Source organism: Myiozetetes cayanensis, unplaced genomic scaffold, assembly GCF_022539395.1.
Source record: "Myiozetetes cayanensis isolate MyiCay16 unplaced genomic scaffold, myiCay2020 scf6-25, whole genome shotgun sequence".
Classification (NCBI taxonomy): Eukaryota; Metazoa; Chordata; class Aves; order Passeriformes; family Tyrannidae; genus Myiozetetes; species Myiozetetes cayanensis.
In genome coordinates, this window is record NW_026087853.1 from 56,838,813 (window position 1) to 56,851,346 (window position 12,534).

General features: G+C 40.0%; 1 protein-coding gene across 1 annotated transcript in view; it reads right to left on the reverse strand.

Annotated features, from left to right (window-relative positions):
• ANO5 (anoctamin 5) overlaps positions 1-12,534 on the reverse strand; it is a 49,016-nt gene that overhangs the window by 20,571 nt on the left and 15,911 nt on the right. The window contains 2 exon segments of the mRNA XM_050337086.1: positions 4,579-4,692; positions 11,269-11,316. Of these exon segments, the coding sequence (XP_050193043.1) occupies positions 4,579-4,692; positions 11,269-11,316 (162 nt within the window).

Consider the following 12,534-nt stretch of genomic DNA (forward strand, 5'->3'; position numbering starts at 1 on the left):
ATAACCGTAAGGTAAGCCAACTATCTGAGCCTTATCCTCTTTAGAATGCACAAGCTGGACCACGAATTTATTTTTGGCTAAAACCTGCAATGCTGCCTGATGTTTTTTTCTATTGAAGGGTCTTAAATGACATTTTTCAAACACATTTAAAAAATGCAAACAACCACAGCTGTCAGCCAATTTCCTTTCCCTGCATGTCTGTGAGCAGCAGTGTGCCTTTTTTTGCATTTCAGTGTGCATAAACTACTCAGACAAATGAATACAGACTGAAGAAAAGCTTTCACAGCCCTCAAATGTACCTAAAGATACATTGATATATGTTAGTGGCCTTTCATTTCTACTTGTCCCGTCTGATTTTCCCAAATATTATTAGATATTAAATTAGACACTTGACTATATAAACTTGCAAATGTGCTGACTCCTCCATTCTAGCACAAGCTGAGGGCAAATGCAATTCCATGCACTATTTTTTAATTAATCTATCCCACTAAACTTCCTACATTCACCTGTATAAACATCAGAGAGCTCTGGTATGCCGACCTGATCATCAAATACAGAACAATGCAACTAAAAGGTGATTTAAGAGTGCATGTTAAAGTGCTACAGTGACATCTCAGCCCGGTATCCAAAGCTGTGTGCTACTCTGGGTTACATTTTCTCCAAACAAAGGATAGTGGTGTGCGTTCTTTCCCCAGCAAACGCTGGAAGAAAGCCAAGTGAGTCAGCTCAAAGGGTCCTCTGCCTCCAGACAGCTCCCCTCCAGCTCAAGGAACAGACAGTGCCAAAGGGTATGGCCTCTTATTTATTTTTCTTATTTTTCCTTACTAGACACTTAGTGTGACAAACTACAGTCCTCTTAACAGAAATTATTCTCTTTTTAGCACCTTGCCCTCTTCCCGTAAGCCCCTTTCTCTGAAACCCCTGCAATGCACTGAACTTTCCAGTCACATGAAACAACCATTTTTAAAAGGAATTCAGTCTGCTGCTATTGCGAAAAAAAAAAAAACACCAAAAAAAAAACCCAACCAAAAAAACAACATACACTTGGGCCAGTGCTGGTTGGTTTTAATGTGTACCTGTCAGAATTTTAAGTTCCCTGCTCCAAACCTAAAAAGCTGTACCTGGTGCATGTATTTTTGAATCTGCTGTAGATGCCACTCTGTAGTCACAGAGAGAAGCTCTGCAAGTCATCCCATTAGTGAAGACCAGAGCAGGCTAATGCCCTTCCTCACATTTTGTTTAAGCACAGATATCATCTAACATGTGCTGGGCTGTAAGGAACCATCCTGATAAGATTAACAAAGCGAGATCCAAAGTCCAGCAGCCCTAAACAGCCCAGTGCAGATATAACACTGTGTGATCTGCAGAAGAGAGACAACTACTATAAACCTGTTTATGGTGGCACTGCCTGTCACAACAGTCAAGGGACAGGAGATTAAAGTAATTTTAAGTTTACAACATAATCAACTTAATCAAACTCCTCTTGCTTGCTTTTCCTCTTTCTTTAGGCAGGGAGCACCAAGCTCACCAAAGCCGTTCATGCATCAGGATTCTCGGGCTTATTTTAACTGCAGTCAGGTGTAGGATATTGGGAAGCAAATATGGCCTGGGGGAACATTTACATTCTACTGGTGAAGTGTATGAAAAGCCTGCTCATAGCTGTATCCTAAAGGACACAGTATGGGATCAGTCTGAGCTCGGGCTGCCCTCGGAAGAAAGTTTCAGATGAGATGGAGCCTGTTTAGGAAAGGCCTCTTGTCATCTCATCCACCCAGAGCCATGAGAGCACGAGGTCACGGATAACTGGCCCTCCTGCAGCCTGCAGGGACTGCCCACATGGCTCCATGTGCCCTCCAAAGTGAGTCTCTCTGTTGACCAGTGACAGGACCCAAGGGAATGTCATGAAGCTGTTCAGGGGAGGTTTAGGCTGGGTATTAGGAAGTAAAGGTTCAAGCAGCATTTGGACAATGCTCTCAGACACATGGTGGGATTACTGGGCTGTCTTCTGCAGGGCCAGAAGTTGGACTTTGATCCTGATGTGTCCCTTCCCACTCAGCATATTTTATGATTCTGTGGTTCTACGAACTCCTGAACTCCAGTGCCTGACCACCCTCTGGGTGAAAAACCTTTAGTTCTCAACCTAATTAGTTCCCAATCCCTGGTTTGGATTTAGAAGGCAAGTTCAAAACAGCGTTGAAGCTGGAATGTGTCTGGGAACATCAAAGAAGTTAATGCAGTCGTTCTGCATGAAACTGAGGGAGAAGATGAACAGACCATCTCTTCCATCTGTATTAGGGCTATGTTGAAGCACACAAAGCAGTCATTCATCCCATTCTCAGAAGTGCAGAATAAAGCTGTTTCCTTGAGACAAGGAAACAAAACCCTTTGTCACAGCTGTTATTCCCTTTGTATGAACGTTCCTATTCTTGGCTGTTCCATTTTGCTGTATCACTGTGCCACAGTAAAAGAAATCCACATTCCTGTGATGACTGTGTAATGCCAAATACAGTATATGTCAGATGAATTCCAGAGGCTGCAGTGCACCTATATTTAAATCTTGCTCCCACAAAGACAACAGCACTTGTATGGTAAGAACTCTGCATTAAATTTGACAGGCATTCTAATTGCATAAAGGTCTGTGCTGAACACAAACACAGGGCAAATGCAGTTTCCCCAGGAACTGTGTAGAAACACTGATATCTCCATGCCTGTTTGTCCAGTGACTGCAGAGCTAATCTACAGGGCCACTGACCAAACCCCTTCCTCCATGGGGCCACAAACTCTTTTCCAAATAACAGACATTCACAAGAACTAGATCTCACAAAATTTAATGCGGATGTTTTGGTCTTTTGCAAGACGGAGATGTTTCTTCCCCAGCAAGTGCATTTTTACCTCAGAGAGGAGACACAGTATTAGCTACAAACTCTTGGGCTCCTCCTCACATTAATCCTTCAGTCAATAATGACACCCCTGTACGTGGCCTCTGGTCTGGCAAGGATTCCTGCTACCTCCAAATGATCCATAAAGCAACGAGAAGGAAACTGCTGCACACAATGACCCCTCTGGCTTATTTTCCTTCCCACTTGAAACGTTACCTAAATAGTCTCAATTTCTTTCCTCATCTTAAATAATTTGAGTATGACTAATGGAAAAGTCTATTTTAAGAGCTGCTTTGACAAATTCAGCATGGATATATTTTTTTTTCCCCTCTCTACACTGAGTGATCTCCTCTTCCTCCTTTTTTTAAAATGCATTTTGCTCCATGGGAGAAGGAGGAATGCAGCGAGGATTACAGCCTGACAGGGGGTTTGAGTTTGAAAAGGTTTTATATGTCTGTAGATAAACCTATGGTACCATAGCTATAAAATAACCCTGGTCTCCCAAGAAAATCTCTGGAATGTGGCTCACTGAGCAGAGCTGACAGGGAAAAGCATCAAACAGAGACTATGACAGAAATTCCCAGGTTTCTTAAGGTAATGAATAAGATGAGGGGCTGTGCTCTACACTGGGTCGTATTTGGATGCAAATTTAGGCAGTATAAGTCCTTAATGGAAACAATATTTCCTTCAATCTTGCTCAATCTTGCAGTTTTTGTTCAAAGGAAATTAGAATTCCTAATTATGAAACAAATATGAAAAGAGATCGAAGATAGCTGTCCTTTACAGACCTTTGGTTTTGAGCATGACTTTGTCATAAGCATTGGTATAATAAGTTTTTTTTCAGATACCCTTCTTTTTCAAAATAATATGACTGCACGAGAAAGAAGGTTTTTGGTGTCTCTTTTAAATTTTTTTAAATCATGAATAAACTTTGGAGTCGTACATTGGAGAGACCAGTTTGTAAATGTAACCTCTCCTGACTCAGAAAGAAGACAGGAAATACAGAGGAAAAAAACCACCTTAAAATCCATCTTTTTTTTTTTTTTTTTTTTTTTAAATATTGTGGTTTATGAGAAGTTTTTTGTTTGTCTTGACAGCATCGCATAGTATTGGATTTTTTATACAGATTGAATTTACATGTTTAGCCGAGTTAGGCCACAAGTGAGCAGTGTGAGCATGGAACAAATAGGTGTCATTCAAGCAACTGGGTCTTGCTGGGAAGTTCAGGGATAGTCACTGGCATTTTAGAAAAAGCTGCAGTCAATGGATGGAAAAAAAATAGTCATTGTTAAATCTTGTTTGGATGATGCTTTGCTTATTTAGAAGAAACCTCCTGCATTTAAAAGCATTTGCAGATAAAACCATTTACAGATATTTCTCCAAAGTCTCAGCTAGACTGTCAATGAAGAAGCAAAACAATTTGGATTACTTTGCTCAGTTGTTTTATATATTGCCCAGCCCAAGCAATGGAGAGTGATCAATTCAACACACAGAGTCCCAAAAACCCAATAAAATTGGGTCCTGACACACAACAGTAAATCACACAGACATTTCCATCCATGGAATGGCTTTTCACACAGCTATAAAATTTTTAGCTAAGTCCTATTCCAGTTGAGTGTAGTGATCTGAAAGAGTTAGTAACTGATATTCAGGTTATTAGAGATAAAAATTAAGAGGATTTTCAAAAAGACAAACTTACCAACTTTTTTTCCAATTCCTTACTAAAATCATCCACATAGGAGAGAACAAAATCGATTCTCCTGACACCATCCCTGAAGAAAATAGAATCTTTGCTTTGATGTCTTTTATCAATCTGTAGAAGATAAAGGCATATGAATAAAAAAAAAACCCAACAAGTACATTGCTGTTTCTCTAAAATATAACAGAAGACAAAGAAGTTTCCCCACATTGCAAGAATTCTTCAGTTTCTTCATAGTTGAAGATATACTTGGGCAAGATTTAACAGGGCTACATCCAGTTAAAATAATTTCAAAATTAACTGCATATGTCCACAAGCACAATATATAATAACTGGTACAGAAAGAATAAATATATATTAGTGCAGCAATACTTGTGAATAATTGAAGCAGGTGGCAAAATGTAAATTCCATGCATTTTCCTCTACATAATAAGATTCACTAAATCAACCACCACAGAGACATACGTGCCAGCAATGACTACATATAAAAATAGCACACAGACAACAGAGGAGTGACATTTCAAAATTGAGCATTTACTTTCATGGGGGAAAAAAAAATACATCTAATAAAAGGTATCAATGTAACAGCATAATTAGTACTCCAATTGATCCACTAAAGGTCATATTTTAATTTATCAGCATGCCAGAGTGTCATAGTAACAACATTTACCTTTTTTATCCATTAGGCCACAGTAATTAATGTCAGGCAAATAAAAGACTGTAACCCCACTCCCCTAGGGAAGTTAACTCATATTAGGTAATATTATTTGCAATATTAGGTAATATTATTTGTTGTCATGTCAATATTCAGCTTTACCATCTTGGGTACAAGAGACATGCAGCAAAGTGCTCTCCACAGAAGTTAACAGTCTGGTCTAAACATTGAGGAATTCCAGGGAGGAAATCTGGCCTCTCTGCTGAGGAAGGCTGGTGTTTTTTAACCACACCCATCAACACAAGTGTATTTTTACGGGGCTGAATTGGGTTTTCATTTTATGAGAGTAGGAACAAACCAGAATAATTCAGAGGGCTACATCTCTGTCATCTCCGTCTCACGCCATGCAAGGATACGTGTGAAAAGGTTCCCTGAGAAAGCGCAGAATACTTATTTGTAACTGTGAAGCTTGCTCCCAGTTAACAAAAGGCATCACACAGTGAAGCATGTTATTACTGCAGCCATCCAAGCCACTTGCAATACCATTCATCACTGGTTTACCCTGAGACGTCGCTTCAGGAACAGATTGTATCTCCTTCCACTCTGCTGGAACAACCAACAAGTAGTTAGCAGGCCCACTGCTCCCCTCCAAGGACCACACCACCTGCTTGGAGCGCACACACCCCAACTACAGTGAACTTCTGTGTCCCTTAAAGCTAGGAAAAGCCCCCAGCTATCAGAAAAACAGGAGCACCCACAAATAATCTGAACATCGTGTCTTTTCAATTCAAGGTGAAGCTGCTGGGATCCGTTTTGACAGCAGGTATATGTTTTAAAGAATAACCCCTATAGTGCCAGTGGCCATCATTTGGATACTTAGAGGCAGATTTAGAAAAGGACTAAGGAAGTGGGTCTGAGTGTGGGGCAAGGGTAACACAACAAGCACAGAACGTTTCTGTTACACTCCTGTTAGGCTGGACCCACTGGGACACAAAAAGACAAGTGGCAAACCCGTAATTCCAGAGCTGACAAAATTACAAGCAACAACATCCACATAGTCCAGGATACATGTTTATCTTCAAGTAGGCTGAAATTAAATACAAATAACTGGAAGTTTCTATGGTGTTGCACAACTTTTTGCATCTCCATTAGACACAGTGGTGACTCCAGGAACCAGCCTACTTCAAGCATCCACGCACTACAGAGAATTCCTGTGTTCCCTATCCTAGCCTTTGGGGGAGCTGCAAAATACTGCGTTGCAAGAGGTAAAAGAAATTATTTCCTGAAATTGCTGCCATCCTTTCTTTGCCTGCCCTCTTCAGCAATTCTGTGAGGGTTTTCTGTGGCTTTTCTTCCCAAGAAATACTTACAGCAGATCAATTAAAGTAGACCACTTTGCATGACTGAAATCAGCTACCTCAGAAAATACTTCTGCTTCCAAAAGCAGTACATAACCTTGCACGATTAAGAGGTTCACAAAAACCACGGAATCCAACAGTAGAAAAGAAAAAGCATTTTTCCATTCCATTTTGAACTTGCAGGTTTGGGTTTTTCTTTGTAAATATAACTGTGACTACATGCAAACTGCAACACTTTAGATGTTGATTTAATCAAATTAACATGGTGCGTAGAACCACACTCACATCTGTATAGAATCAACAGTAATGTAATTATTCAGCCTTAAAATAAGTGAACCCCAAAGTGCAGTCTAACAAATTACAATGCTGGGGATTGCCCTAAAAAAGGCCACCCCAACCACTGGCTTACATTGTGTAAGCCACAGAATCATATACACAAAAAAGAAATAAATCAATACATAATATTTACTTCAAAAAAAGCTCCTGCCAAAGGAGTATCCCAAACTGTTTGTGTTGCATAGTTATAATTAGATTATTCAATACAATTGAAGTAATACTTTATCTTTAGTGCCATCAACATTGACTCATTTTTTAAGATGTATCAGAACCCTCAGTCATTAAAGGCCTGACTATCAATTTAAGGAGATGCAGTAGTCATTGCTGGACCTGCTTTGAGAAGGGGAATACTTATCACTTCCTTCTCCTTCTGTACAAAGGATTATTTATCATGGATAGTGACAGGTCTGCTTATTAAACACATAAATTATTCCTTTCCATTTTGCTGCATTTGGATTTCACAAGGAGAACAAGATCAGTCTTGCACACTTATACAGGTTTGTGCATAAATGTGCACCTACAGGTTTAAAATATATGACAAGTTCGTAATTCGCATTGGTGTTATCAGTGAATCATTAAACATTACGGATTAGTAGCAGCTCTTTACAGAACTGTATTCAAATTAATTATCTTGGACAATGTGCAGTTATTAAATGAAGCTACAACTCATCACAGTAGATGCTCTGTAATGTATTCCTCCTGCCACACAAGTACCAAATTAAAATTTCCCAACACAGCACAGAAAGCGAGCTGAAGTTTTCGAATAATTAAATTATGCCCAATGAGGAATTACAGAAGAGAAGGGGCCCAAAGTCATACATTGAAAACTCCAGAAGCAACAGCCAAAAGCCACAACAAGGGAAATTTCTACTGGATGTGAGGGCGTGGTTGAGTGGGAAAGGGTACAAAAGGTTACCCAGAGAGACTGCAAAATCTCCACCCCCAAAGACCACACAACCTGGTCAAGCTAGGCCAGGACTGTGCAACCTGACCTCAGTTTGAAGCCAGCCTTGCCTTGAGTAGGAGGCTGGCCAAGAAGACCTTCAGAGGTCACTTCCAATCCAAGTTCATTGCAGGAGCCTACTGCAAACATTCAGCATTCACCAGCGCTTTCAAAAAGCTGAATAAATCCATCAGCTGCAGAGCAAGTTTACAAAAACCACCTGTCCAAATACTGCCCTCCTGCAGTAAATTTGCAGCCTCAATAGTCTAATTATCTCTCTAAGAACTAAGTGACCTCACAACTTGCACACAGATGTGCTAATTGAATGCTCTAATGGTCTGTCGTGAAAAGAGAAATTTTCTTTTCACATGGCTACAGAAGTGCAAACTTACAGGACTCATATGGAATTATATTAATATTTCTAATGACCCCATATTCGATAATTTCTGTCTAGACACCCAGCAGAGGTTGGGGTATTGGACCATGTCCAACCTAACAAACAACCCTCCAAGTGCCTGCACTTGCAATCCTCCCCTCAGACACGATCCAAAGCCCTGCAGTGGGAAACCCCGACTCAAACAGGACCAAGCTGCAGTCAGGCTGTAAGAGCCCACGGCCCTCTCTGCCCAGACTGGTTTGGGTACGGTGTGTAAATGCTGGCTGGTGGCCCCACACTCCACTCAGAGCCATCCAGGCTCTCCAGCACTGCTGAGGAGTCCTCGGCTGCCTCGCTCCGCAGGTGCCTCAGAGACGCCTCCCCAGGGCCAAGGCAAACAGTGGGACAGGGTGAGCTGGAGAGGGGAAAACCCAGCTGCTGGAAGTGGCACCAGCCACAGACACGGGCACAGAGAGTGCCCCAGAGACACGGCTTTGGTTTGAAGCTGAAGGACGGGGGCTGTGGTAAATGCCTCGGGCAGTGTGGGCAGCTCCCCCTCAGCGGTTTGAGGGAACCACAGTTCCCCAAAAGCAAATAAGTTTTGCAGGTTATACCTGAATGATTCAACCCCGTATGTTTTTACAGGACTCTGAGGGATTTCTGCTTCTCATCATCCACCTAACAGGAATTTTATGTCCTTACAGCTCACTCCTTACAGGCATGGAGCTTCCTCCAAATACACCCTGATGCTGAATATCCCAGCCCTCTCCATGCCCATGCTTCAAAGACAGGGGGCAACTTGTCCTAAAGCAATACTTTTCAGATTATTATTCAGTCAGAAGAGTGCAAAGTTCCTTAGGGGTCTACATTCAGAAACACCCATCCCAAATTCAATGCCCCAGACTTCAAGGTTTCCCAAGTGTCCAACCCCACAGACACGGGACTGCAAGTTCAGACCTCAGCACTGCTCCCCTTCTGCTTTTTGTATCTTGCACCTTTTTTTTGTGGGAAGGTGGCTTAGAGCAGCACTTTCAGTAACAAAGCAGTCAGTCACCAACACTAATCTGGGGTGGAGGAACCCATTATAGCTTCATTAGAGTTACAGCACAGGGAAGCACCTCCAGCTCTGAGGTTACGTTAATAACACACAATAGCTGGTTTGTATGATCCCCATCAGCACATCAAAGAGTTGTACTGGCACAGTCCTACATTTCCAGGCCAAAAAAAAAACCTGCCTGAAATTAGAAAATGAAATCGATTTGTAACATTTTCTTTCTTACAGGATAGTCTCCAACCCAAATATTTACTTTATTGACTGCATACCTTTGATAATCACACAGGCACAGAAGATCTAAAATGGGCAGGGTAAAAACCCAACAGAACTGCATTAAAAAGTGATTAGGTAATTTATGAATTTCCACTGCAGAAAAACTTTCAGAACACAGAAATGGACAAAAAAATAAGTGTTGAAAACCTGAATCAAAATACAAGAGAAGCTTCCATAACTGAAAGGGTAGGAAACATTAAATGACTTAAAACCAAAGTTAACACCTTCACTCAGATCCCCAATTTGCATGGAATATTTATATACTCCTCCTGTTCACTGAATTAAACACACTTACAGGAAAAACATGCAGATCTAAGTGCTGCTAAATACAACTTCATAAATATAAATATATATATTTATATATACCTATATATAATTTAAACATCATTTTAAAAATACACATATATAAATAATATAAATGTACTTCCAAAAGCAAAAAGTTCCTGTGAATGCATCTGCAGAACATAAGCAAATATACAGGCACTCCCATGAAAATCAAAAAAGGCAAATTTCTGGTTTATGCACCATAAACACAGTTCCCATTTTACCAGAGAGCCCCTTTCCATGAAGTTATTCTTCGTTATTCTTCCTTGGAGGAATCCGTGCAACTGAAGAGTTACTCACTTTAAAGGAGCGTATTAACAACACACTTTAACACCACACACCCCAGTTTCCAGTTAGACTTCATGCAGCTCACAAGGTTTCATACAAAACCATCACCTTTCCCATTCAAAGAAACACAAAACCCCACGTTATTTCTTGTAGCTGAAACTTGCAAGCTGCTTTTTGGTTTTTTTTCCACCTTCAGTATGTGTTTCAACTCTGAACCACGGTAAAGTCTGCAAGCTTGAAAACATGCATTTCAAAGCCGTTTAAGATACCGGGATATTTGCACCGAAATTTAAACTGCACACAAAAAGCCCCTCTGGGTAAACAAGAACAGAACAAAGGAAAATAAAAAGTATGCTAGGAGAGCGTAGGTGTTAATGGAAGACACCAGAGCCCAATGTAAGCAAGCAGACAGTTTTAATACACCTCAGCATGTACTTCTTCAGTCATCTTAAGTGAATTTTTGCACTTTGTCTCCATAAAACAATAATAATCATTTTAAGTTTTCCGATATATTTGGGAATTTATACAGTTCTCTTTTCTGTGAATTTCAGTAAGTGGCTATTTTGAGCCTTTCCTTATTATTTGCTACAACGAAAGAAAAAAAAAAAAAGAGGCAACGCGTTTCAAATGACACCAATGTTTGTTTCTTGCTCTTTCAAACTTTTTAAAGTATCATGCTGACTCACAGAGCCCTCAGGCTACCATGGTAACAAGGAATCCCACATTTGTTAATAACACCAGAGTCAGAATATATCCTGTAGCCCATCAAACCAAAACAACAATTAAAAAAAAAGCAAACTTTCCAGTTTTCTCCACCAATCTTAACTTTTCAATTTTTGTCGATTATCCTTTTGATTTGCTTAGATTTTTTTTTTTTTTAAAGTCATCGCTAGGAATAAATGCAAACACCACATTCTTAATGGACAAGTTAGGAAAAGATTCCTTTTTTTTTTTTTTTTTTTTTTTGGAAGGATGGCATCCTCGAAACTGGAAAATTTCACGGTGAGGGATGTTTCGGCAAACTGTAATAGAAGACGCCACACAAATTCATGCAAGGAAGCATGAATATTGCTTACTGCTTACCACTTGATGTTCAGGGATGAGTAAAGTAGTCTCAGTGCTGCTTAGGCCCTGCCAGTGGCATCACGGGAAAAACATAACGTTGTTAGCGATGATGCAAAGGATGCTTTAAAAATAAAAGGCTAATCTAAGTTGGTAAAAGCTCTTCTGACGGATTTTCAGCCTAGATAGCCTAAGTTTAAACCAAGTTCCACTTCCTCAGGCGAGCTTGGTCTCCAGTCTATGCCACCAACAATTAACAGGTGGCCCATGTTAATTTTAAGTATTAAAAATTACCATTTTTGGTAAGAGCTATACAGTACTCCTCAGCATTTCCCTTAGAAAGAAATAAAGTCTAAACAAGCTGGCACGTGGATTACCGTTTACAAGCTGATGAAGAACAACTTTTAACAGCACTCTTGTTTATTTTGATACCAAAGAGAGAAAGTGCAAGTGCAGCATAGATGGCTGCACCTGCAATGGGATGCCCCTTAAATGGCTATTTCTTGAAATGCAAATCAAAATTAGACCATTTTTGTGCACTGCACAAAAACAAAGGCAAGGAAACAAATCCCCAGTCCCTCAGTGCAGACAAGGTAAACTGGTACCAGTTTGCTTCTGTACACAAACCACAGACAGTTTTAAACAGTGCAGCCAAACAGTGTGAGTGCATTATGAAAATACAACACTTCACTGTGGAATTCAATTAACTTTCAATAGAAGCGGAATACTAACAGCATTCCATTATTGGGCCATCATTTTTTGCTTCAGAATTGTAATATTTCAAAAAGTTTATTGCCCTAAATCCAATTTTCATAAAGTACTGTTTATTATTTTTTAAATTAGAAAACAGTATTTTTCACTTTTATTACAATTTTTGTTGAGAGAAAACGCTGAAGCCCATTCCTGTAATTTTGTGAAACAAATGTGCTGGGTTTTCCTATTCACACGTCAAGTAATGTGCATACACACATCTTTATATTCTTTTTATGATGCTATCTCTAGGTATTTGCTTATCTAAGTAAGAAAAAAACGTCCTTTTCAGAACGCAGTCAAATAAAACACAAAAAGATCCATCTGTTTTTTGGCAAGGAAACCACATGAGAACCAGTGCAAATATAAATAGCTGCACTATGCTCTTACTGTGACACAGTCTGAACTGGCTTTAGAAGTCTAATCCTCCTGTCACTGATGTGACAGGAAAAAAACCTGCTCTATCTGCAGAGAATGAAGGGTTGAGACAATTAAACTGAAATTTTTAATTTTTCTCCAGTTATACAGGTACCTGTC